Raw genomic sequence first — 25,747 nt, 5'->3', positions numbered from 1 at the left:
TCAATACTATATGAGGAATTGAGCAAATGTTAAATTAATTTACTGACAAATACTATAACATAACTTAAACTAAAATAAACATGCATATACTATGAAATAAAATGGCATGATCTTTTAAAAGATGAACCTGAAATGTGGACAGATTCCTTTGAGCATAGCTGCAGACCCTTTGGGGTTAAGTTCATTTTCATCTGCCTTTAAGAAGACTTCAAGAAGCTCAAGAAGCCTCCAGTGCAAGTGACAGAAAATCAGGACAATGTTCTAGGTGGGGGAGGAACATGGCCAAATTTAGTGTGTTTTCAAATGATCACCCAGATGCTAGGGTGGAGCATACATTCATCTATGACAAGGCTGCTGCAGGAATCTGGATGAGGGACAAGGAGGCCTCAACCAAGCTAGAGGCAATGGCTCAGGAAGGCGAAGATGGATTTATGAGACTCTGTAGGCCAATGGGCAGGCCTTGGATGACAGTGATTGTACTAGCTAGTCCTTACTGAGGGTGGAACATGGGACAGGCACTGGGCTAAGCATCTCTTGGGTATTAATTCACAACCCACACGTGATGTTGGTATTATTAGCACTATTTCCAGAAGGGAAAACAGAGCTCTTTTTCATTTGCTTAAGAGCATTTAGTTAGTCAATGGTGGAATTAAATTTCAAATACGAAGTCCCGCTTTCAAAAACCACTACCTAAACTAAATGAACCCATGGAATTTCTTCTGCACATGCGAAGAAATCCTCCTCTGCTTTATGTTAATACCACTCCCCTTTATATTGCACATGAGAGGCTGGGGAGTGGTTCCTTAACAGCGGCCTCATAAAACCCCATCACTAACATGAAGTCAGCAGTTCAAATCTCCACTAGCCTTCCTCTGTCTGACTAAGAATGATGCACTTCAGCCTCCACCAGGCATCTCAGGAGGAAGCCATAGCTACACAAATACCTTGGAGCTGCTTTTAACCACGTGCTCAATTCCATGGCACTGGTTCTCGGCTACCTACTCCATCTGTTGGGAACTAGTGGGCACCATGGCCCAGGTGTGAGGCCTAAGGAAGCAGAAAGAGGGCAGGTGCTCCCAATCTGGACCAGGCAGCCCATGGCAACCTCAACGGCAGGGGAGGGCAGAAACAGTGAAAGACAGAGGATTCAGACCAACCTATTTGGGATTTTGGAGGCTAATGGAACATTTCCAAAATTGTGTTCCTATAGATGTTTCTGTTCCACAAGTCATTAATAAATGTTCCAGCAGGAGTAATAAGAGTTTGCAGTCAATATAGTATCAAGACATCGAGTTAGGCCGGGCGCGGTGGCTCAAGCCTGTAATCCCAGCACTTTGGGAGGCCGAGGCGGGTGGATCACGAGGTCAGGAGATCGAGACCATCCTGGCTAACATGGTGAAACCCCGTCTCTACTAAAAATACAAAAAACTAGCCGGGCGTGGTGGCGGGCGCCTGTAGTCCCAGCTACTCGGAGGCTGAGGCGGGAGAATGGCGTGAATCCGGGAGGTGGAGCTTGCAGTGAGCCGAGATCGCGCCACTGCACTCCAGCCTGGGCGACAGAGCGAGACTCCGTCTCAAAAAAAAAAGTCATCGAGTTAAACAAAGCAGCCCAGCTTTCTGTACTGCAGGACTTCTCAGAGTTTTTAATAGACTAAGATTCATTCAAGAATCTTCAAGAAAAAGAGGAGGGTGGAGAATTTCCAACTTTTTTTTTTTTTTGAAATCATGAAATTCTTTTGTCCAAGAAAATCTTGATGGGCTGTCCTGGGTAAGTTTGGAAGTATAGGGGGGACATATACTGTCCTTACTCTTCTCCTGCAGAAATTGTATCCCACGGTAGCAGCAAAATCACAAGCACATTGTGATTAAGTTGTTTTGGAAATTGCTTTAATAACATCCACTTGAGCACATTTACTGTGCTATTTGTCAGTGAGTCTGTCTAAGAGGGGAATAGAATTCTCTGGGCATCGGTACCAGGAGGCTTTGGTTTATCACAGATTCCTCTTGCACCATCAATATGAAAGTTATAAAGCTGAGTCATTTTCCAGTGATCTTTGATGTTAATACACTCATTTACTCAAAAAAATTTATTAAGCCATTTCTATGCGTTAGATTTATAAATATGAAGCTTATATTTTAGAGAAGAGGACAGAAGACAAGCAAAAATTTAAAAATTTTAGTCTGAACTACTACTGTGAAAGAAGTTAAAAAAAAAAGGATGACGTAAGAGATAGTAGCAGGTTGGGGACTGAAAGGAGCAAAAGTGTAGATTGGGTAGTCATGGAAGTTGGTTTTTAGGAGCTGACATTTTAAAGGCGTGAAGGGGCTGGCTAGGAGAGCAGCTGGGGGAAAGAAAGAGGCATGGCAAGGAGAAGGAAGAACAAGTTCTCAGATGCTAAAGAAGGAACCGTTTGCTGTGCTCGTGAAACATGAAGGAAGCCAGTTTGGCTGGAGCACAAGGAAGTGCAGAGCAAATGATGTTCGAAAAGAGGGCAGGAGCCAGAGCCAGATCCGCAAGCCAAGGTGCAGAGTTTGGATCATATTCTAAGAATAACAGAAAACTGTCAAAGGATTTTAAGCAGGGGAGGGGCTTTCTCTGGTTTATCTTTCTAAAAGATTGCTTTGGTAGTTTTGAGGAGACTGAATGCAAGGAGGGTAGAGTCGTAAGGAGCAGTTAATAAATGACAGTGGTCATGATGGTGACAAAGAGGAAGGACAGATATGGAAGAGATACAAATAAATTACTTCATGCATAGTTATCTGAGACCCCATCTAACTTGTAAATTAAAATAACTTAAAACATATTTTTATTAATAGTCTGACTATGAAATTCTTCTCTAAGAGGGGAAACATGTTAAAGTAAGTGCCAACTTTTATGCAAAAATACTTTCTATGTGACACTGTTTATCATGATGAAATACTAGGAGCAGCCCAAATGCCTAATAGTAGGGGCTTAGTGAAGAAAATTATGGTGCATAAAAATAATATTTTTGAAAAATTCATTGACATAAAAATGTTTAGAATGTAATGTTAGAAAATGAATTCAGGTTGGTAATGAAGGGGAAAAAGCTACAGACTTGGAGTCAAGAGTGTTTATGGAGTATGTATGTGCAGAGAGGACTTAGGAGGGGAATTTCTGGTGAATGATAAAGAGGTAAAGATGAATAGGTAAAGCTATATGAAATTTCAAGTAACCCTAAATGCCTCACCCAGAACAAACATAAGATTGCATGTATTCATTTCCTGATGCATGCCATCTGAATTTTCCAAGGTGGTCTACATTCAGCCTTTTATCAGGTCTTCACAACAATCTTCTGATGTAGGGCTTGGTGTCTTCATTTTATAGAAGAAGAAACTGAGGTTCAGGGAGAACCAATGACACTTGCAAAGTCATGCAAGTTAAAACGAACTTGGGCAGGGACTAGCACACAGACCTCTCTGACTTTAAGGTGACTACTCTGCATCACTACAAAATGGTTTAAACCTGGGGTTTGCCATGGGAGTTCCCAAAATGAATTCCATCATTTTCTTCTGCCTCAATTTATGACCTCACAGCTTAACATGTAGAGCTTCGTTTTTTTACAGGATTCAAGATTTTACAAGATTAAGAATTAGACATCCTCTCAACAGACAGCAAACATCTATTATGTGTCAGACACTGATTTAGGCCAGGAATGTAAAATATTAAGACAATCTCTACCTTCAAAGAACTCTCTGTCTAGCTAAGGAAAGAGCCAGACAAAAGAAAATTATATCACACAAAAATGAATCTAGTGCTTAATACATGTATAAAGGAAAGCTGGGAGGATTCAGAGTGAATTGTGACTGCGAATCAACAATGTCTTCATAGAAATGTGCCATGCATGTTAAGCTCGAAAAGACAGGTAGAATTTCATTAGTGTATTAGGTTGGTGCAAAAGTAATAGCACCAACATAACAGTACATAGTGGTTAAGTTAAAAGGTTTGAGAATCAGACTGCTGGGTTCTCCCTGGCCCCACAACTTACCAGAATGTCCCCTTGGACAGATTACAGTAGTTGTTTGTACCTTAGTGAAATTACCTGTAAAATGGGAATTACCACTGTATCTGCTTCATAGGGTTGCTGTGAGAATCAAAGGAGATAAGATGTGTACATCATTTAACCTGCTTCTTGGAATAAGTTAAGTGTCAATAAGTGCCAACAATTACCCTTAGGGGCCAGAGAGGTGGTTTCATGCAGAGAGCATGGCATGGGAAAGAGCACTGAGGACAGAGCACATCAATCTAGGAAAGACAGTGGAGACCAGAGCCCTGTGTGGCTTTGAGTGTCATCTTCATAACCTGAACATGTCTGAAGGTGCTAGATAACCACTGAAGCTGTGGGAAAAGGGGGATGACCTGATCAGAGCCAAGTTACAGGAAATGGAGAAGTGAGATGCAAGAAGAGGAGACTACTACCTTTTCTGTCTACTCAGCTGGAGACTACTGAGTAGATAGAAAAAAATGGTTTGGAAATTAAGCAGGGACAAGTTGGTTTCCTTCATATACAAAGTCACATAGATAGTAGAAGAAGAAAGAAGGAATGAGGAGGAGAAGGAGAAGGAGGAAGAGAAGTAGGAGGAGATAAAAATGAAGGAGGAGGAGATGTAAAAGGAGAAGGAGGAGGAAGAAGAGGATAAGGAGGATAAGGAGGAGGGGGAGGAGAAGGAGGAGAACGAGGAGAAGGAGGAGAAGAGAAGGAGAAGCAGCAGCAGCAGCAGCATCCGCGAGGAAAAGGAGCAGGAAGAAAATATCTGCTTTTTAACAACTGCTGGGTTAGGAACTGTGCTGAGATATTCTTACAACCCTGTGAGACAAGAGTGGCTTGGAGAAGTAGAGGGATTTGCCCTGAGTGAGATAGCTAGGTAGCAGCAGAAACAAAAGTTGAATTAATTCTATCTAATTTACAATACCACTCTTGATCATTATGTTATTCAGCCTACTAAAAAGTAGGCTCAGATCCCTGTTTCTGGCTCCCAGTCTAAGGATGTCTCCTACTAGAATGCTCTGCCACTTTGTACTCTCTGACCAGCGACAACGTAAAGAACATCTACTCTGCAGAGGTCCTGGTGTTACACACTTTCCATATATAGTTGCTCATCTCAGTCACTGTAAAATTTATACGATCCATTCTCATTCTCAGCTGAGGCACTTGGGGCTCAGAGAGGTTAGCTCTGGGTGTAGGGAGCATAGGTCTTCAGCCTCCAAGGGGATTTATCAGGGAGAGAGTGGCACGCGTTCTATAAGCACAGGGAAGCAAGGGAAGAAGGCACAGATCTTCCTAGCATCTTTGGAATCAGGGAACAGCCTTCTGACTTCCTGGCCAGATGTGCCAGGAGGGCCTACCTCGAGACTTGCTCCTCCGCTTCCTCTTTCCTGCCGACGTGCTGCGCAGGGCTGGTTGCAGCTGACCGATCTCGATGGGCGTGTTAGCGCGGAAACTCTCCTTGAACTTCTGCATCAGGGACTCCACTGTCTCCTGAGTCACCTCAGCTGCTGCTATAAGGTAGCAATGGAGCTGAGGTTAGGGCTTGAGCCCACCCTCAGCCCCTAGAGCACTAGGCCTGGCCACCCTAATTCCTTGAAACTCCCTCCCTGACCCATTGAAGATATAGAATCACAACCTATCAGTCTAACCACAGACGTATCTGTTGGATTACATACTTATGTATTCAACATTTACTACGTTCCAGATACTGCTCTAGGCCCTTGAGACTAGAGGGCTTGGCAGTGAAATGTGAGACACAATTCATTATTCAAGTAATTCTTATTTCAATAGGAGACATATCTAGACAATTCTAACATTGTACAATAGTTTTGCAATAGAAGAGTACAAAATTCCAGAGGATCACTGAAAAGGGTCAACTAACCCATCTGAGAATCAAGGTAGGCTTCCAGAAGGAGGCAATATTTAGGATGAGACCTTAAGGATGAGTAAGAATTAGTAAAGAAAGCAGGATCAGGGTGATGTTGGATAGACCAGAGAAGACAGCATCCTGGATGGAAGGAAAAGTATGTATGATGATCTGAAGCCAGAAGAAGCATGGTGCTTGAGCCATGGAAAGTAATTTATGGTAGTTGCAAGGGAGCTTGCAAAGAGATGAGGTTGGAGTGAAAAGGACATCTGGTAGGCCACACTTAGGAGTATAAATTGTATCCTAATGGCAAAAGGTAATCACCAAAAGGTTTTAAACAGGAAATTGCTGTGTTCAAGTTAAGTCACTTTGAAAACAATCACTAACTAAAGTATGGAGAATCCAAATTGAGGGAGGAAAGGAGGCCTGGACTGATGCTTTGGAAGTAGCCAGCCAAAGGCAATGGTGGCCTGAACCAGGGCAGTGGCAGCGAAGGTTACACAGTATCTTAGGAGACACAACAACAGTACTGTGGATATGTCGATCACTTAGCAACATAAACCCATTTTATTGAGGGGACGTTGAAGCCCCAAAACACAATATATCACTTGCTCCAAGATAGGAAGTAGCAGAGTCAAGCCTTCTAACCCCTTGTCCAATATTCCATTTGCACCAATACCTTCCAATGAACTGTTAGTAGCCACATTTCCAAAAAAGTTTCAAAATTGAAACTGGTAGAAAGTTCAGTACATGGAGAAAGTAAGGTCAGAAGGGCAGAGAGAAAAAGTTGGAAGATAAAAGGAAAAAAATAACAGAAAAGCTTGAGAAGGAAGGAAAGAGGCAACATAAAAAGCAAGGAGAGAAAACGAAAAAGAAGAAAAGAAAATCTGCTGAATAGCCTCAGTGCCTTTGTTCTGAGATATTCCCAAAGACAGCCCTGACTTTGAAATCTTCAAACTCAGCCCTCCCTCCATCTATGTCTCCAGAGGTTCAGAAATTTCTTCTTCAGTTTGAGCTACCTGCTGTCTGATGCCAAGAGATGGGATGTGCCAACGATTTCTGTTTCTTTGAAGGGGCTTCATCAGACTAGACAAAGAAGGCTCCTGAACATTCCAGTATTCATTTCTAAGGAGCTCCTGTTTTCTCAGGGAAGCTTATCAGCTTAGACAGATGTGTCTGCAGAGTAAGTCAGACCTAGAGGGCTTGCTCTAGTATTGGGTTTTGTGAGAAGTCCCATCTTGAGGGTGACAGGGAAAAGGTATGATTACTAAGGAAGAAAGACAATTGACAGTAAAAATGAATCATGTGGTAGCATTACAGTTTCCTCATCTGCCTCCTTTGCTATCTCTCTCCACAGATATCTCAATTAGGTGTACTTGAAGATGAACCAAGAAGATTCCAGACATGGGTTCCCTTCTCCAAGCCTGGGATGAAGAATCCTCCAGCTATAGCCTACAGTACAATTCCGAGAATCAATGACATGCCCAGTTTTGATTCCTTAAACCCAGAGAGAAAAGTGCTTTGCCCAAAATTGTAACAGGTGGGCTACACTTTGGTCAAAGGTCCAGAATAAGCCACAGTTTGGAATCCTCAAAGGGAATGACCCACATAGGGTCTGTCAATATTCATTCATTCATTTCTGCATTGATTCATTGATTCATTCATTCAACAGAATTTACAGAAAAAAACTTTATATATCAATGCTGCGAACCAAAGACATAGCTTAGTTTGGGCTGCCATAACAAAAATATCATAGCTTGATTGTCTTAAACAGCAGACATTTATTTTTTTCACAGTTCTGAAGGCTAAAAGTTCAACATCAGGGTGGTTTTGGTGAGATTTCTATTCCTGGCTTACAGATGGCCACCTTCTCCTCCCTGTGTCCTCACTCTGTGGGGGAGCAGGGAAAGAGAGAGAGAAGAGAGAATAAACTCTCCCTTCCTCTTTTGATAAGGTCAAAGTTCAATCAGATCAGGAGCCTTTCTTTTGACCTCATTTAATCTTAATTACCTCCCAAAGATTCTATCTCCAGACACAGCCACAGATCAAATTGTGTTCCCTCCTTCCCCAATTGACATGCCGGAGCTCTAACTCCCAGTGTGACTGTATTTGGAGGCGAGGGTTTTAGTAGGTAATTAAGGTTAGATGAGGTCATAAGAATGGGATCCCAATCTGATAGGATAGGTGACCTTATAAAAAGGGTAAGAAAGGAAGACCCCACTCTCTTCCTATGGCCACACACTGAGGGAAGGCTGTGAGAGGACACAGTAAGGGGTGGCATCTGCAGGCCAGGAAGAGGACCCTCGCCAGAACTCAAACATGCTGGCACCTTGATCTTGACTTTTCAGCCTCCAGAAGTATGAGAAAATAAATTTCTCTTGTTTAAGGCACCCAGTCTACAGGTTAAGCATCCCGAATCCAAAAATCTGAAATCTGAAATGCTCCAAAATCTGAAACCTTTTGAGCATGGACATGATGCTTTAATGTCATTCTCTGAGGCAAACTTGTCCAACCCGCAGCCCAGGGGTCACATGCAGCCCAGAGCAGCTTTGAATGCAGCCCTAACGCAAATTCATAAACTTCCATAAAACATTAGGAGATTTGAATTTTCTGTTTTTTGTTCATTTGTTTTTGATTTTTGGTTTTTAGTTCATCAGCTATTATTAATGTTGGTGTATTTTATGTGTGGCCCATTCTTCTTTGAATGTGGTTCAGGGAAACCAAAGGATTGGACACCCTGCTCCAAGGAAATGATTTTGGAAGCATTAAAAAAATTTTCTTTTTAGTTTTTGTGGGTACATAGAAGGTGTATGTGTTTATGGTGTAAAAGAGACATTTTGATACTGGCATGCAGGGTGAAATAAGCACAGCATGGAGAATAGGGTATCCATCCCTTCAAGTATTTATTATTTGAATTACAAACAAACCAATTATACTCTTCACGTTATCTAAAATACACAATGGAGTTATTATTGACTATAATCACTCTGTTGTGCTATCAGATAGGCCTTATTCATTTTTTCTAACTATTTTTTTTAACCCATTAACCATCCCTGCCTTCCCCATACCCTCTCCAAGGGAATATTTTGGATTTTGGATTAGGGATGTCCACTGGTATGTAAAATGCAAATATTCCAAAATTAAAAATAAAATAAAAATCAAAAACACTTCTGGTCTCAAGCATGTTGGATAAGGGATACTCAGCCTGTATTTTGTTATGGTAGCTTGAGAAGACTAAAGCACAGTCAGACGGGTGGTTAGGGTTTCAATACAAGAATTTGGTGGGGAGGTGGACACAAACATTCAATCCATAACGAGGTAAAATAGTGAATAAAACCACACAATTTCCTCATGCTTGCCATATAGATAAGAAGACCAACATTAATTAATAATTGACATCTGAATGTAAAATTTACAAGTGATATGTTCTCTAAAGGAGAGATGAAGGATGACATGAAAGGCTATATTAGAAGACTATGAGCTAGTCTAGGAAAATCATGGAAATTTGCTCCAATGAAGTGAGCAGTGTGACTAAGGTCTTAGAGTATAGTTAATCAGATGGAGAGGAAGTAGTAGGGATTAGGAGGAGTGAAGTGAGGACAGCAAAAGAGGCAGAGGAAACAGTCTACACAGAGACGTCTTGGGGAGAAAGAATATGGGAGGGGCTGTAATCTGCAGCTGGGGCCGAATCACTGAAAGCAGGCAATGTGAGATAATACTGGAGAAAAAAAACAAAAATAGAAAACCCTAATCCTAGCCCTAACCCTTGAGGCTTTGTTAAGAACAGGATGCTGAAGGTTAGACTGGAGAGTGATGTGATCAGATTTGCATTTAGCGGGAAGATTGCTGATTGCTCTGGTAGAAGAGAGAAAAAATTTACTGGAGAAGGACAGGAATGAAAGTGAGAAGACCAACCAGGAAGACAATGTAGTCATAAAGAAATTGTAGTATGCGATGGTGGCAGCCTGGCATGGGGTCGCTGGGGTAGAGACAGAGAGTAGATAGAGTAGTAGAGAGAGTAGACACAAGTAGCCAAGTACTAGAGACAGAGGAGTGGGCAAATTTGAAAGTTACAGGTAAAACGTGCTCGGAAGGCGGAGACTGATTGATAAGGGAAAAGGAGGGATTAAGGATGACTCCTGGTCTCCTGGCTTGCACAGATATGGATGATGGTTCCTCAGTAAGAGAAGGAACATTGTGAGAGATGACATTTGAGAGGAGTGAACACGAGTTTTTGTTTGTTTGTTTTGTTTTTTCTTTTTTTTTGAGATGGAGTCTTTCTCTGTCACCCAGGCTGGTGTGCAGTGGCGTGATCTCAGCTCACTGTAACTTCTGCTGCCTCCTGGGTTCAAGCAATTCTCATGCCTCAGCCTCCCGACTAGCGGGGATTATAGGCGTGCACCACCATGCCTATACTATATATAGGATTTTTAGTAGAAATGGGGTTTCACCATGTTGGCCAGGCTGGTCTCGAACTCCTGACTACAAGTGATTGGCCTGCCTCAGCCTCTCAAAGTGTTGGGATTACAGGCATGTACAGGTTTGTTACAAGGTAAACTGTGTGTCAGGGGAGGTTGGTGTGCAGATTATTTTATCACCCAGGTAATAAGCATAGTACCTGATAGGGAGTTTTTCTATATGAAAACCTCAGAATGTCTTTCAGATGTCTAAGTGGAGATGCTGTGTAGACAGGGAGTTATATGGATCACACACGCACAGGAGAGAGTTGGACTCTATGGAGACTCAATACCTGCATTCCTTAGAAAAGGTAGACAGTGACTGTGGGTAGTGGCTGAGAACATGAGCTTCTGTGCTGGCAGAGCAGAGGCAGCAGAACCTGTACTCATTCCTGGCTTCTGCTGGCTGTTCTCCATTCACACTCCCAGATCTACCCCCCACCCTCTGCGCTGTGTCACCCGCTCCTTGTTCGATGGCTACTAGTTGGGTTTGGCCCGTGGGATGCCCCAGAAAGATATGGGAGGAATTTGAAGGTATTTCTTTCCTTTCTCCTTTCCTGTTTCAGTACCATGTTTCCGATAGAGACTAAGGATCTCAACAATTACAGCTTTCTGCCCAGTGTCCCTTTTCTGCAGTCCCAGTTCTCACAGGGTCCAGTAAAACCATGTCTTCTCCCGGCCTCTTCAGTTCTAGAAATCAGTAGTGGCTTCCCGACACTTCTGGTCCTGGTACCTTGAAATTCCTATGTTGATTCTTTTTACTTTGCCTGCACCTCTATAAATAGCCACATCATTGAATTCTTTTTTTAAAAAATCCCATTTGAAGATGTTTTCTTTGTCCAGCTGGGACCTTGACTGATATATCATTCAGCTTCCCTCTTTTTTTTCATGGCTCTGACATTCAACATTTCCTAAAGGTCAGCCTCTTTCCATTTTGTAATTTCTGTTTTCTTTCTTCTAAGCTGATACAGATTTGACTGGCTGGGAAAAGAAGGCACACAGAGAAGGAAGGGGTGCTCCCCTGAGCTGCAAGGGTTTCTAATCCCCACTGTAGCAAATCCCATCCATCTGTTTGGCTGCTCTTGCCTCAGTGACAGTGCCAAAAGCCCAGGCAGGCTTAGAGGGGGAAGTGCTTTGAAACCTCTCCACGGCCGATTTCATCCTGCATACAACTCCCCCTATCCATGATCCCTCCCGACCCCATTCAGCAGCTCTATCAATATCAATATATCAAGTTGTCCAAACAAGCCACATTACCTCCTGGTACCCGCTGAGCTCTGACTCCCCAGAGCGGCAAAATGCTCACCCATCGCCTGGATGAATGCAACAGATGGTGCTTGATCTGAGCATCGCGGCAGGCCCAGGAAAGGGAGGGAGGGGAGGGGAACGCCGCCTCTTTCTAATTGACATATGAGAGATTGTCAAGCTTAATGGTAACAAACCACTGGGGCCTGAGGAAGAGAGCCCTGGTATCCAAGCCAAGCTAGAGAGACAGGAGAGGAAAGGAAAAGACAGGAGGGAAGAGGAGGAAAAAAACAAGAATGAAAGAGAGAACTGTGCTCAATAATAAAGAAGAGAAGACAAGAAAGAGGGGGTCAAAGATGAGTAGGAAGGAGCGGAGAGGCAGAACACAGAGGGAAAGGCTACAAAGGACAGGCGAGGAGACAGGGAAAGGAAAACAAGAGAAAGAAGAAGGCATAAAAGTTCACGGTGAGGGATAAAACACTACAAACTGGGTTCAGTGTCCACTGCTCAGGTGATGGGTGCACCGAAATCCCACAGATCACCACTGAAGAATTTACTCATATAATGTAATACCATCTGTTCTATGAGAAAAAAAAATTAAAAAGATAGAAGGACTAAGTTCTAGTGTTCTACAGCACTGTAGGGTGACTGTAGTAACCAATAATTTATTGTATTTTTTCAAATAGCTAGAAGAGAGGATTTTGAATGTTCCAAACACAAAGAAATGACCAAGCTTTGAGGTGATAGATATGCTAATTATCCTAATTTGATCACTGCACATTATGAGCATGTATCAAAATATTATACTGCATCCCATAAGTATGTACAATTATTATTTGTTCATTGATATTATTTTTAAAAATAAGGCATAAAAGAGGGTGGACCCCGAGTCATTTTGCAAACGCATAAGTGTTGTGTGGGTTTCCAGATACCAGGCAAGCCTCAGTTTCTACCCTGGAGAAGAGGCACTACACATTTTGTCTACACTGATACTCAAAAACTGTACATTTAAACTGTCATCCTCAAGACCAGCCTGGCCAACATGAGGAAATCCCATCTCTATTTAAAATGCAAAAATTAGCCAGGTGTGGTGATGCATGCCTGTAATCCCAGCTATTCAGGAAGCTGAGGCAGAGAATCACTTGAACCTGGGAGGTGGAGGTTGCAGTGAGCTGAGATCACGCCATTGCACTCCAGTCTGGGTGAGAGAGTGAAACTCTGACTCAAAACAAACACACACACACACCCCCCTCCCTACAACTGTTATCCATGGTTCTCTTCCTCACACAACCACCCAGGATGTTCCACCAATGAAATGCATATGGGTTTGAGTTGAGGTTCCAGTATCACTTTGCTCGCCGTCTTTAATTTTTTCAGACATCAGTCTGTGACATAAGAAAATTCACATTTCTTGAGCACCAATTTTTTGCTAGGTAGGGAGCCTCGTATTTCCTTATGCTTTCTCACTTGCTCCCCCTAACAACCTGGAAAGGTAAGTATCAATAACTTCCGTTTAGAGATGAGGATAGCAAGACTCAGAGATGTTACATGGTTTTTCGAGGTCATGCAGGTTAGAGACAATAGAACTGGGATTTGGACTCAGGTTATGGTGACTCCAATGCTCTGGCCTTATCCATTGCTGCACACTATAAGTACTCCTCTCTGGTTGGCTTGGTGGGTGGGGATGGGTATCTTAATTATGGAGTTTGGATGTGATGTTTCTGGGCCCGGATAGGGCTCTGATAGCTTAGCTCCTCTTCAGATCACCTAGGCACAGAGCCCTAGGAAATCTGGCGCTGGCTGAAACCAGTGAGTGGCTTGACTTGATTGGAGATTAGCCTGCTATGCCAGTGGACCCTTGCTCAAGACTGTCCACCATGGAGGTTCCAGGGCTAACCCATGTCTCACTGCAGAACTGTACTAAGAGAACCAAGAAGCAGATGGACATTGACCATATTGCCTAGTGCAAATGAGAAAGCTCACTCGAGTTCCAGTATCAACTCTGCATGTGCATGGCCTGGAGTTACTTCTTTCACTTTTGCAATCCTTGGTATCCTCCTCTGTAAATGTCTGCAGGGTTCTTGGGACGATTAAATGTAATTATGTACAAAAAATGTCTAACAGAGCTTCTAGAACATAGTAAATGCTCAAGAAAGAGTAGTCATTATTCAGCTTTCTCTCACTAACCTGTCAGTTTCATGACTTTTCATTTAACTCATTCTTTCCCATTCATTTTGAAATTTTTGGCATCATAAAATAGCCACTTTGCAAACTCTCTTAGAAATTATACATTCCCCCTTTCATTCAAATGTGAAAATAGAGGCATCAAGAGATAAACTCATGATAAAGTTAGCAGCAGACCAAGGTCTAGTACTCAAATCTCCTATTCCACTACTCCTTCCTGCTTTCCCAAATTTTAGGATAATTTTAACCTCAGATCTTGTGATAGTTAATTTTGTGTGCCAATTTGCTAAACCATGATACCCAGGTATTTGGCCAAACATTATTCTAGGCATATCTGTGAAGACATTTTTGTCTATATTTTTTTAGATGATATAAACATTCAAATCAATAAAATTGGAGTAAAACAGAACATTCTCCATACGGTGCAAGAGCCTCATCCACTCAAATGAAAGCCTTGATGGAACAAAAACTAACCTTTCTGAGTTAGAGGAATACACTATGTTTGGACTTGAGCCGCAATATCAACTCTTCCCTGCGTCTTTAGCTTGCTGGCCTACCTTACAGATTTGGAACTTGCCAGCCTCCACAATCACATGAACCAGTTTCTTTCTTTTCTTTTCTTTTTTTTCTTTTTCTTTCTGTCTTTTTTTTTTTTTTTGAGATGGAGTCTCACTCTATTGCCCAAGGTGGAGTACAATGGCACAATCTCGGCTCACTGCAACCTCTGCCTCCCAGGTTCAAGTGATTCTCCTGCCTCAGCCTCCTGAGTATCTGGGACCACAGGCATGCACCACCACACCTGGCTAATTTTTTGTATTTTTAGTAGAGATGGGGTTTCACCAAGTTGGCCAGGCTGGTCTCGAACTCTTGACTTTGTGATCCACCTGCCTCGGCCTCCCAAAGTGCTGGGATTACAGGCATGAGCCACCACACTCGGCCTGAATCAGTTTCTTAAAATAAATCTCTGGTTAGATAGACAGATGAAAGGAAATAGAAGGATAGAGAATATATAAAACTAATAGGGTGTTTTTTGTGTGTGTGTGTGTGTGTGTGTGTGTGTGTGCGCGCGCGCGCACGTGTGTTTGTGTCTTCTTGGTTCTGTTTCTCTAAAGAACTCTGACCAATGCAACCTCAATTTGTGTCCTCAGGCTTTGGACTTGGCATAGTCAAATGCCAGGACTTGGGGCAAGGTGATAAGAGAAGACATCTTAGCCCTAAGGAACACCTCAGCTGGGAAGAACCAACGTAAATGCAAAAAAAAAAAAAAAAAAAAACCATCCAATTTGGAAATTGTGACAGTCCATTCACTGAATACAATATTCCATTTTATATAGGAGTCACCTCTTCCTGAAAAATAATAAGAAAGAAAACAACTAGTGTTCCTTAGGCAGATGAGAATGCTTCACTACTAGAATAAATTTAAAACCCAAGCACACATTTTTAAAAATGGCTTCCTCTTTCCAACTCTCAGGGGTAAAAATTGATAGATTGAATTTTCTCTCGTTTTAGTTTTTCCTCCTGCACATTTTCTTAAACCTTTGGTGCCTGGCATAGCTTATCTTCAAGCACGTGCCTGCAGACAAGACAAATGAACAAAAAGGAGCAAATATAAATTGGAAAACTTGGGAATAGCCTTTCCTTATATACAAGATCTTGGGCCTGTCAGTTAATACTGCAGACTTGTAGGGTGGTCATGGTTCCTGCTAGGAGAACTGCATTGAGTTTGAATGATGGAATTAAATGTAGTGATATTTTTCTCTGCTCTGTTAAAAACACAATACCTTCCAGGTTCTCTGGAGCTGGCTTCACAGTCCCTAGCCAGAACACAGATGGTCTCTAAGATTCTCTCCAGTTCCATCATCCCATGTTTCTAAATGTAAATAAATGTACTTTCATGAAGATGAATGCAATAAATACAAGAACTGCACTCTTTAGTTTGCAAAACACTTTCACCTCCCTCAACTAATCTTATCCTTACAAACTGAACTTCCATGTTACAGAGACCAGAGAGGTAATGGACATCCCAAAGGTTGGATGTTGGAGTTGATACTATAGGCCCACAAATCCTTTTCAAGGAAAAAAGGGTCAAGTAAGTAGATAGCTTGGGTCTAAGGCTTCAGGATCGCTTCATTACCACCTTGATCTCAATGTGCAGGAAGGGAAGGCTTTGAAATCAGCCACAGTCTCTTACCAGCTGTGAGACTTGGGCAAATAACAACACTCAGAGTCTCAGCTTCCCTAACTGTTAAAATGAGGCTTGCAATTCCAAATCTAATAAGCTGGTTTAGGATTAACTGAGATGCTAAATGCATATCACAGTGTCTGATACACTGTAAATACATTTTTAAGAGACATGGCCTCATTTTGTCATCCAGACTGGAGTACAGTGATACGATCATATAGCTCACTGCAGCCTTGAACATCTGGTCTCAAGCGATCTTCCTGCCCCAGACTCCTGAGTAGGTGGGACTACAGGTGCACATCACCATGCCTGGATAATTTTGTTTTTAAAATTATTTGTGGAGATGGGGCCTATGTTGCCCAGGTTGGTCTTGAACGCCTGGCCTCAAGTAATCCCTGACTCAGCCTCCCAAAACACTGGGACTGCGGGTATGAGTGACCACACCTAGTCAGAGATTGAGTATATTTTTATTGTGCCAAAAAACATTTTTAAAAAGAGATGGAGTCTCCCTATGTTGCTTAGGCTAGACTCAAACCCCTTGGCTCAAGGGGTCCTCCCACCTCAGCCTCTTGAGTATCTGAGACTAGAGACATGCCACCATGCCCTGCTATTCACAAAAAAATAAAATAAAATAAGTAATAAAAATCTTAAACCGTTAGTCATAGCAAATCCAGATCATCTGCTCAGCATGGACAGTGGAATCCAATGGGAATCAAAGTCACTAGCCAAATTCCTCCCTCCCAAATCTAGCTTGTCCATGACTTTACAGGGAGGCCACATCATATGGCTCAGAACTCCATGGAACTAGAGCCACCTATACCTTACAATGGAGTTCTTCATTCAATACCATTAGTGGGTGCTGTATCCAGGGGCAGGCACTGGGGACACAGTGATAAAATGAACACTGTCCCTTTTTAAAACAGGACACTGTTTAGTGCAAGAGGGAGGTAAAGATAATGAAAACAGAGCGTGCTAAATGCTTGGGTAGAGAGCAAAGCATCATGAGCATACTGAAAACCTGTCTTCTAACTCCTTTTGCAAGTAGAAAGGCTATAAAAAATTTCCAGAGAAAGTACCAACTGATCAGAGCCTTAAATAAAGGATGTGGAACCCGGGAAAGAAGATGACAGAAAGCGTATTATGAGCAAGAGAAAGGGGCAAGGGTTATACAGAGAATTCCACACACTTTGGTTCTCCTGGAGCTTAAAGTGAGAGGCAATTTTGTTACCAACAGAATCCATCTTCAAGCTAGGAAAGAGAGCCTGCTGTTTTCTACCCAATCTTACTTCTCTTCCAAGACCCTCATTTAAAAATTCCCCCCCTTTTCATAGCCCTACTATCCAGCCCCACTCTCCTTTCTGACATCTGTTACTGTTATCCCAGATACCCTGGGTGCAGCAAGAGCACAGTGTAGGGATCTGGACAGACTTGGGCTTGAGCCTTCATTATATCTCAAACTCATTATGTGACTTTGGGTAAGTTCCTTTAAGCCTCAGTTCCTTCTCTGAAAAATGTTGAGCATAAATCTTCCTCAAGAATTGTGGGGTTTCTTCTTTTGGTATTGCTAAAATTCAATGTAATAATATAAGCAAAGTGCTTAACACACTACCCAAACTGGATTAAGCCATCAATGAATTATAGCATTTATTATCATTATTGTTATCTGGCTTAATCTAGATAAGACTGCAGAGGGTCTTGCACAGAATCAGAGCTCAACAAATACTAATTTCCCTTTGCGGTAACTGATCCATTTACTTTGCGGTAACCATTTCCCTTTGCGGTAACTGATCGCCTTTGACTCAACATTGTCCTTTCATGTTCAAATTTTACTATCCTTCCTAGATCCTGTAACACCTAGGGTTATCATCTCCATTCTACTTCATCCAATCACATTCATGGTTACACCTTGGATCTTGCCATGATTTGGAATCTGGATGTGGCTGCAACATTAATTCCAAAGACACAGTTTCTGCTCATGGTCTTCTGTCTGTTCTCATGTCTTGCTCTTTCATGCTTATCAAGCTTGTGTTTTGACCTCCAAAAGATCACTAGGTCCTGAATTTAGGTATATTGTGTCAAACACTTGGGAGAATATAAAACTGTTGCTGACAGATTTATATTAAACTGTTATGTGCCAGAAAAAGTTGCTTTTCCAGCAGCTGGTTGGAAGAAAGGGGAGAACCCCACTCTCCTACTTTTAATTCCTTCCTTTCTTGAAATTCTACTTCCTCCCAGTTTCACTTCTTCCCTAAGAACTTGAAGTTCTCAGGTTGATTTGTTACCGGGATTCATCTAAATGTACCATTCCTATTTTCCAACTCTATCTCAGTATTCAGATAATCACAGTAACAGTAATAACATTTACTGTTTATGGAGTGTTTACTGCATGACAGTTATTAGTTTAAGGTAAATACAGCCATCATTTTATGTAATCCTCATAATGTCCATGGTACATGGAAGTATCTGCCTCATTTTTTTACCCCCAATTTCAACTCCACAACCTTGCTGCTGCCTCACAGTAGATACAGTACACTTCATTGCCCCTTGACTTGGGCTTGGCTATGTGACTTGCCTTGGTGAATGGTATGTGTAGGGAACTCAGGATGTGCTAGTTATGAGCCTGGGCTTCAAGAAGCATCACATATTTCTACTCCCACACTTGCATCTGACACCACCAAGAGGAGGGCTTGTCATGGCTAGTCTGCTGGATGAAGAAGGAAGAATGACTCAGGGTAGACTCATAGCTCTGCAGCATGGAGCAGAGTCACCTTAACTCCTACAGTCTGGGTCCTTGACCCTAGCAAATCTTTAAATGATGAGCAGCGCCTGTGAAATGAGAGCAACACTCCATTCTGTCCTCCTTTCTAGCCTCAGAACTAGTCAATATTTATTATTTCACGACACTAAGATTCTGTAGTTGTTTGTTATGTAGCATTGTTGTGGCAGTGACTGACTGAAACCCAACCTTTCAAGATACATATCATTATTTCCATCTTATAAATGGGTGAGTGAGGCACACAGAGGTTAATTAATTATTCAAGGGTCATACACAATCTTTGAATAGCAGAGCTGCACAAATATCCTCAAATACTACTTTAGGGCTTATTTTGCAGTCAGAACAATAAACATAATTTAATAAATTGACTTTCATATGGACGAGGGTGAAAGAAATGGTCCTCCTCATAGCCACCTTTCCTTTAGACCACGTTAGTGATAATTGTGAGGATGATCCAAGAATTAACAATCACCTGAAACTAGAGGTATCCTTCATCAGTGGCATTAGAGACTGTTAACGCATCCATTCAGTTTTTAGAGTTGAGCTATGCTTGCCAAATGAATGAACAAATGTTTCCAGGCATGTATGACCAGGCACTCAATGAAGGGTATAAAAATATGCATTGTGACATGAGTATATTACTTACCCATAATATGGCTGGGAATGGGGATGAGGAGAGAGCAGAATGTGGAATTTGTATAAATTCTCACTACTTCAAGTGGCAGATTTTCCACCCATCTTCCTTTAAACTAAGGCGAATATTCCCAGTGCAATAGGGTGGTTATAAAGTTAAACATATGTAAGTCAACTATAGCAAATGGTAGGGATGTTAGAGTAAAATTAATGCAGCCACATTATAAATATGTCCTATTTCTCAATATTAAACTCTTAAAAATAGACTGGCTAAATATATAGACAATAATGGATTGAGGCTGAGTTGGCGTTACTATGAGGCTTGGGATTTTCCATTTAATGGCTTATAATTTTCATTTCCCATTTCCACATGACAGTAAGAGCAGGTTTGCTTCATTATTCATGATTACATGCCGCCACCATCAACAAAAACCCAAGCAGGAAGCTAGAGAGTAACATTGCGGTTGTAGCAGAGAATCCTGAATTGGAAACTCAGTAGATCTGGAATAAGAAGAATAGCACTCAAGTTCCATGTTAGTTGCTGTGTGACTTTGGACACTTCACCAAGCCTCTCTCAGCCTCAGGAAATTAAAACTCCTGTGACATCTATCTTAAAGCATTTGGTAAGCTAGGTCATTATAAAAGTTTGCAATATCATCACTTCATTTTTACTAGTAAACCCTAGTTACAAATTCTGCTTAACACGTCCTTAATTAAAAACAGTATACATACAAAAGGATGAGACAAAACAAATGGTTAAAACATGTGCAAAATTATTTTATTATTTTATATATAGCAAGGTCCAAATCCTGGGTCTGCCTGTTAGCATCTGCTTACCCTTGAGTACAATGACATTGATGTTCTGAGCCTCTCAGTTGTCCTTTGTTTACTAAATGGGGATAAAGATACATATAATAAAGATTTAAATAAGAAAACTGTAATATCATTCACTCATTGTGTATTTAGTGTTTATTCTATACCAGGCACCATTACCTCATATGCCACTCACCACAATCCTAGGAAGTGAGTGACATTAAGGAGAGACTTGTCTGACTCCATGATCTTAACCACTCTGAAATACAGGAAGAGGAGTAAAAGAAGAGTGTGGAGGGAACAGAGAAAGGGTCAAACTGTGGAGTGCTGGGCTGTCCCAAGCATGTATGGAGGCTGCTGTATAGATGTGGCATCCCATATGCATCTCAGAAATTGTTTTTATCCCATGGTAGATAATCCTGAATTGTCTTCTTCTTTTCCTTGTTTAGCCCTGGTTAAAACTGACTCAGCTAAATATTATAGATAACTCCTTTCTTCCCTATCCCCTTCCCAGAGAGCGGCCACAAAACTGAGCTGAGGCAGTAGAGAGGACAGGAAATCAAGTCTTCAGCAGAGCAGAACAAATTCCTTCTCTGATGTTTTTTGGTGAAATAATAGAGATCCATCCTAGGGAGCCATTTGCACAGGGAGCCTGCATGTCCGGGTGGATGGGTCTTGAAGAATACTCTTATATTGCTAGATGTGCACAATGAGGTAGAGAAATGTGATAAAAAGAAAAAGACAGACAGAGAGAGAGAGAGAGAGAAAGAGGCTGTGATAGAACCTCAAAACCAAGCCCCTCTGGGCAACACAGGAGACTCTGATAACCTTGGAAGGGAGCTCACACTCCAGGCTCTGTTCTGATAAGGGTTACAGACTATCAAGTGCCATCTCTCTTCTCTGAGTATCCTCCTCCTCTTCCTTATCCTTTATCTGTCACCTATGGATTTAAAGCTCCAGACATTGGACCTGAATTAGAGGTAGGTTTCCAAGCAGACTTTTTTGCAGTCCACACCAATAATGTAGATTTTATAGACACATATTCAGCTGTACGTTTTCCTCCTAACTTTTCATTCAATAATTTGGGCACCAGAGAGATCAACATGAGTTAACAGTAAGGTGACCACTAAAGTCTAGAACCAATAAGAGGACAGTTTTACTCTTTATTGCTCAGACCATACCTACAGGAGTGTGTTGATAGATGAATGTTACATTAAGCATATTATTAACAGACCAGAGTAGGTCCAGATATGAGAAGCTAGTTTGACACGGAAGATTGTAATGGTATCATGAGGAACTACAAGACTCCAAGGGAGCAGAAATTAGCTGCCTTCAATTACATGAAGGGCTGTAGTACTAGCACCACTTCTAATATTAATGCTTAACATGTGTATTGCTATAGCTGCACCCCAGGCTCTATGATGCATGCATTATGTATGTTATAATTACAAGAACTAGTATCTTTTGAGTGCTTACACTGGGCGAGACATCTGCTAAAGGGTTTTGAAGTTATAATTTCATGACATTCTCTATGATGCTGCAAAACAAACACTATTTATAACTCTCTTTAACAGATGGGAAAACTGATCCTGAGAGAGATTAAGGTTCTTGACTAACGCAGGGTTTCTCAACTTTGGCACTACTGACATTTGGAGCTGGCTGATTCTTTGCTGTGGAAACTGTCTGAGGCATTGTAAGGTGTTTAGCAGTATTCCTGGCCTCTATCCGTTAGACTCTAGAAGCCCTCTCCCCAAGCTGTGACAATGAAGAGTGTCTCCAGATACTGACAGATGTCCATTCAGATTGTGAACCAATGGACTAAGGTAACAACTATTATTTTATGAATCTACATCTAGAGCTTTCTAACTAAGGAAAGAAGACCATGAAGAGGTGTTAACCAGATGTAAGCCAGCAGTGACATCACATTGCAAAAATGAAAACAAAAAACAAAAATCCCAGAAAAGATTAAAGCATTTGATAAACGTAAACTAAAAGGCAGGTCAGACCACTGACAACACTTCAAGTCCATTATCCTGTGAATTTAAAACTTGGGGTTCTTATTTTTATTCAGTTTTTCAGTAACTGTAGTTTAGTAATTGTAGAGGAAGATAAAAATCTTAATTTGAAACGTCTTCTCCTTAGCAGAAACCTGAAGAAATTCACCTTGCCTCAACATGTATGAGGTTGGGAAGTTGTCACTCCCAACTCCCTTTATTCACTCCTCCAGCATATACACACAGACATACAGACCTATATCCTCTTGTCCATGCCTCTGGGCTCAAAAACAATTGATCTGATTCGTTATCTAGCTCTTGGCAGAAGAAAGCTGAGATACAATAGCAAGTTATCAGCTGTGCAGCAAATTGGCAAGTTTCCACTGGATTGTAATAAGTTAATGATGCCCAAGAAAGGAAGACATAGACAGGAGGGAAGCCCACAGCCTCCCACCTGTCTCTTTTCATGGCCAGAACATCTATCCCCTAAGCTGTATTTGAACACAGAGGAGGGAAGCAGAAAGGAGACATGCACATCTCTAGCAATTAGAGACTGGAAGGAAAAAAGACACATGGATCCAAGTTAGCAGGAAGACTGCTGGAAGCCAATCATCCAGGTGGCATTTCAGAGTCAGTCCTCAAAAGAGCCTGATGCAAGGAATTATATGCCACGATGAATTTAAATTAAAGCTGGACCAAGTTGGGGTGGACATCAAAATGAATTCTTCAGTTAACTTATATGACTCAGGCACTGAAATAAAAATGAAAAGGGGAGAATATGGACTTCCATATCCAGAAAGCCAAGTCAGATCTACCTGTCTGGGTGAGGTTAGCCTTCATCTGCAAAACAGGGACTGAAGCACACTTTGAGTGTGGTATATCAAAAGAGAATGAAAGTTTTTCTTAGGTAGCACACATAAAGATGCAGAAGTACAAACTCATTTTCAACTCAGAAACTGATAAGTTATTTAGTAAGACTAGAGTTCAGTTTTCCCATAGGGTTGGTGCTATAGATGAGATGAGAAGGAGCGAATGACCACGTAATGATGGGGCTTAAATGCCAAGCTATACATTTGAAGTTTAATCTGTAGAACAGGGATATATGAGAAGGCTTTGATCAGGAAAGTGACACTGTCAGAGATACACTTAAGAAAGATCAATGTAACCATAAGTATGGAACAAGGATCTTAGGGAAAAGAACGCATCATGATAATAATGAGGAAAAGAGCTGCAATTTATTAAGCCACATGGCAAGTATTGGCATTTAGCACAGTGCCAGTAACTGTGCTAGGCATTTTACCTGAATTTCCCAATTTAATACAATAGTATAAAGAAAACACTTATACAAAATAGAAAAATAGAAAAAATTAAGCCTATAATTAAAGTTGTGCTCAAAGTCTCAATAGTAATTATATGTGTAGTCAAGGTACTAACGCAGTTCCACCACTAGTGACTATGCATTTATTCAAATAAACTGTGCAAGTCCAGATACAAAGTTACAGATTTTGACTACAGCAATATCAAAGGAAACAGAAAACAGGATATGCATTTAGAAAAGATATGTTTAGGGGTTAGAATGGGAAAGAATGAAAGGACTTAGATATGAATTGGAGGAGACAGAAAGAAGTCAAGATTGCACTCTGATTTTCCTATTAGGAATGCCATAGAAGTATGATTTGAGAGTTAACTATACCCCAATATATCCAGAAGTTGGTTGGATGTTCCCCTTTGCAATTACAGACAGATGACTTGTCACTGATATGTTCCTTACCATGATCAACTTATCTACAGAACTAAATCAAAACTTTCACCACAGAAAATTGTAAAATGTCATGGCATGAAGAAATTTCCACATTTCCTCATCTGTCTCAGTGAGTACACGGCAGAAGGGCATTGGGTGAGACCACGTCCCAGACTCTGGGATTTTGTCAAGACTAGAAAGTTCAGGCAGATAGCCAGGAAGAACACTGGTGAAATGTGCAGGGGGGCTTGTGGAAGACTGAAGTTGAAACTTTGGTAAACAAAATGTATGCAAATATTTACACTGTCCTATTAAATTCGCTTATCATGAATTTCTCTGTGGCTTTGACCTACAAGGTAAGTCAAATCCTTGCAGTCTCACTGCTTGGGACAACAGACATTGCATTCACTCTGATCTCCACTGCTTGCCCATGTTCAGCAAAGTCTCCATCCCTTTCTGCATCCTTGTCCTCTTGGATGTACCTGACCCTGCCTACCTCATCCTCTCTCCAGTCACAGCCCTCATTCACTTCCAAGCTAATTGTCTCCACTGATGTGTGCAAACGAACCATTTATGGGAAATGCCATGGAATGTTAATTTCATTTGAAATTGGGTAATTGCAAAAAGTGCTTCCACTTTTTTATTATATAGAATGAATAAGTATTGTATTAATAGTGCCATTTCCAATTATGACCACTATCGCAGGCCTGTCGTCTGCTAACTGTGGGTTATTTTTCATGGAGAATTTTTCTGAACAGTTTTTTTTTAAATCCCCCCTTCTTTGCACCATTGTAATTAAGATAATGCAGAATAATTATAAACACATTGGAAGCTCAAATGCCAGCATAGACTATCCAACTAGTGCTGCATGCTTATTGTAATTTCTCAAGCGAAAAAGAAAAAGTGTTGGAGTCTACTGAGGAAGGCAGATGAAGGTTGACGAAGTCAGCAAGAAATTGGCCAGAACAGTCCAGAAAACTTGGCCAGAGCCCATGTGTGGGGAGCTGAACTTGATTAGATATTTCTAGAAAGCAACCAGGAAGTGTGCTAAAGTTTTTTGGGAATTGAAAACATATTTATTGAGCATCAACTCATTAATGAGTGGTGTGCCACCATGCACAGCTACATTTTGTGCATCTACTATACGTCAGGCACTTGATATAGATGATCTGATTTCCCCATCAAGACAACTTCATGAGATTTGTTTCTTTATTACCATTTGACAGATAAAGAAACTAAGAGTCTAAGCAGTTAAGGAAGTTGGAAAACTTGAAAAAACAGAATTTGCAAGTTGAGATTTAATCCTTGATTCTACTATTAGCTAGTTATGGCAATTAGCTAGTTATTGCCATTAAGAACCACTCCAAACAAGATTGTATTCATCAGTGTGTTTGTGAGTCAAGTGGAGCTCAGATTAGTCAGGCTAGGCTCAGTTTTGCTCCAAGCTGCAGGTTGAGTTCAGGTTTATTTCACATCTCACATCCTCTTTAAGCCAATGGACTATGTGGGACATATTCCCACAAAGATATGAAAGTCACAAGAAGGATACTCCTGTATGAAAATGCATTTAAGGCCTTAGTTTGTGTCCACCTACTTACGTCTTAGTGGTCAAAGTAAGCCAGATGGCCAAGCTCAACATCAATAGGATGGGAAAGTATACCCTGCCCACAGTGGCCAATGGGGAGTGAATATTTGCTGAATGGTAATCCAGGCTATTAAATAACATACCTATAAAATATTTCAAGTTTCTACAACACTATGAAAACCACATAGGGTCTAAGTTCCTAGGGGGCAGGAGTCCAGTCAAAGGGAGGCATCTGCAGTGACACAGAAGTGGTATAGCGTTAC

The 25,747-nt window shown here is 41.3% G+C and overlaps 1 protein-coding gene across 2 annotated transcripts in view; it reads right to left on the bottom strand.

Annotated features, from left to right (window-relative positions):
* ASTN2 (astrotactin 2) overlaps nucleotides 1–25,747 on the bottom strand; it is a 981,001-nt gene that overhangs the window by 694,805 nt on the left and 260,449 nt on the right. The window contains exon 4 of one of the 2 annotated variants that reach the window (XM_025359304.1): nucleotides 5,366–5,518. The exons of the other annotated variant lie outside the window; for it this stretch is intronic. Within the exon in view, the coding sequence (XP_025215089.1) occupies nucleotides 5,366–5,518 (153 nt within the window). The remainder of the gene's footprint in view (nucleotides 1–5,365; nucleotides 5,519–25,747) is intronic. 2 annotated transcript variants of the gene reach the window in all.

This window comes from Theropithecus gelada, chromosome 15, assembly GCF_003255815.1.
Source record: "Theropithecus gelada isolate Dixy chromosome 15, Tgel_1.0, whole genome shotgun sequence".
Lineage (NCBI taxonomy): Eukaryota > Metazoa > Chordata > Mammalia > Primates > Cercopithecidae > Theropithecus > Theropithecus gelada.
The sequence above is the reverse complement of the archived record's forward strand: the minus strand, read 5'-3'. Positions and strand labels throughout refer to the sequence as shown.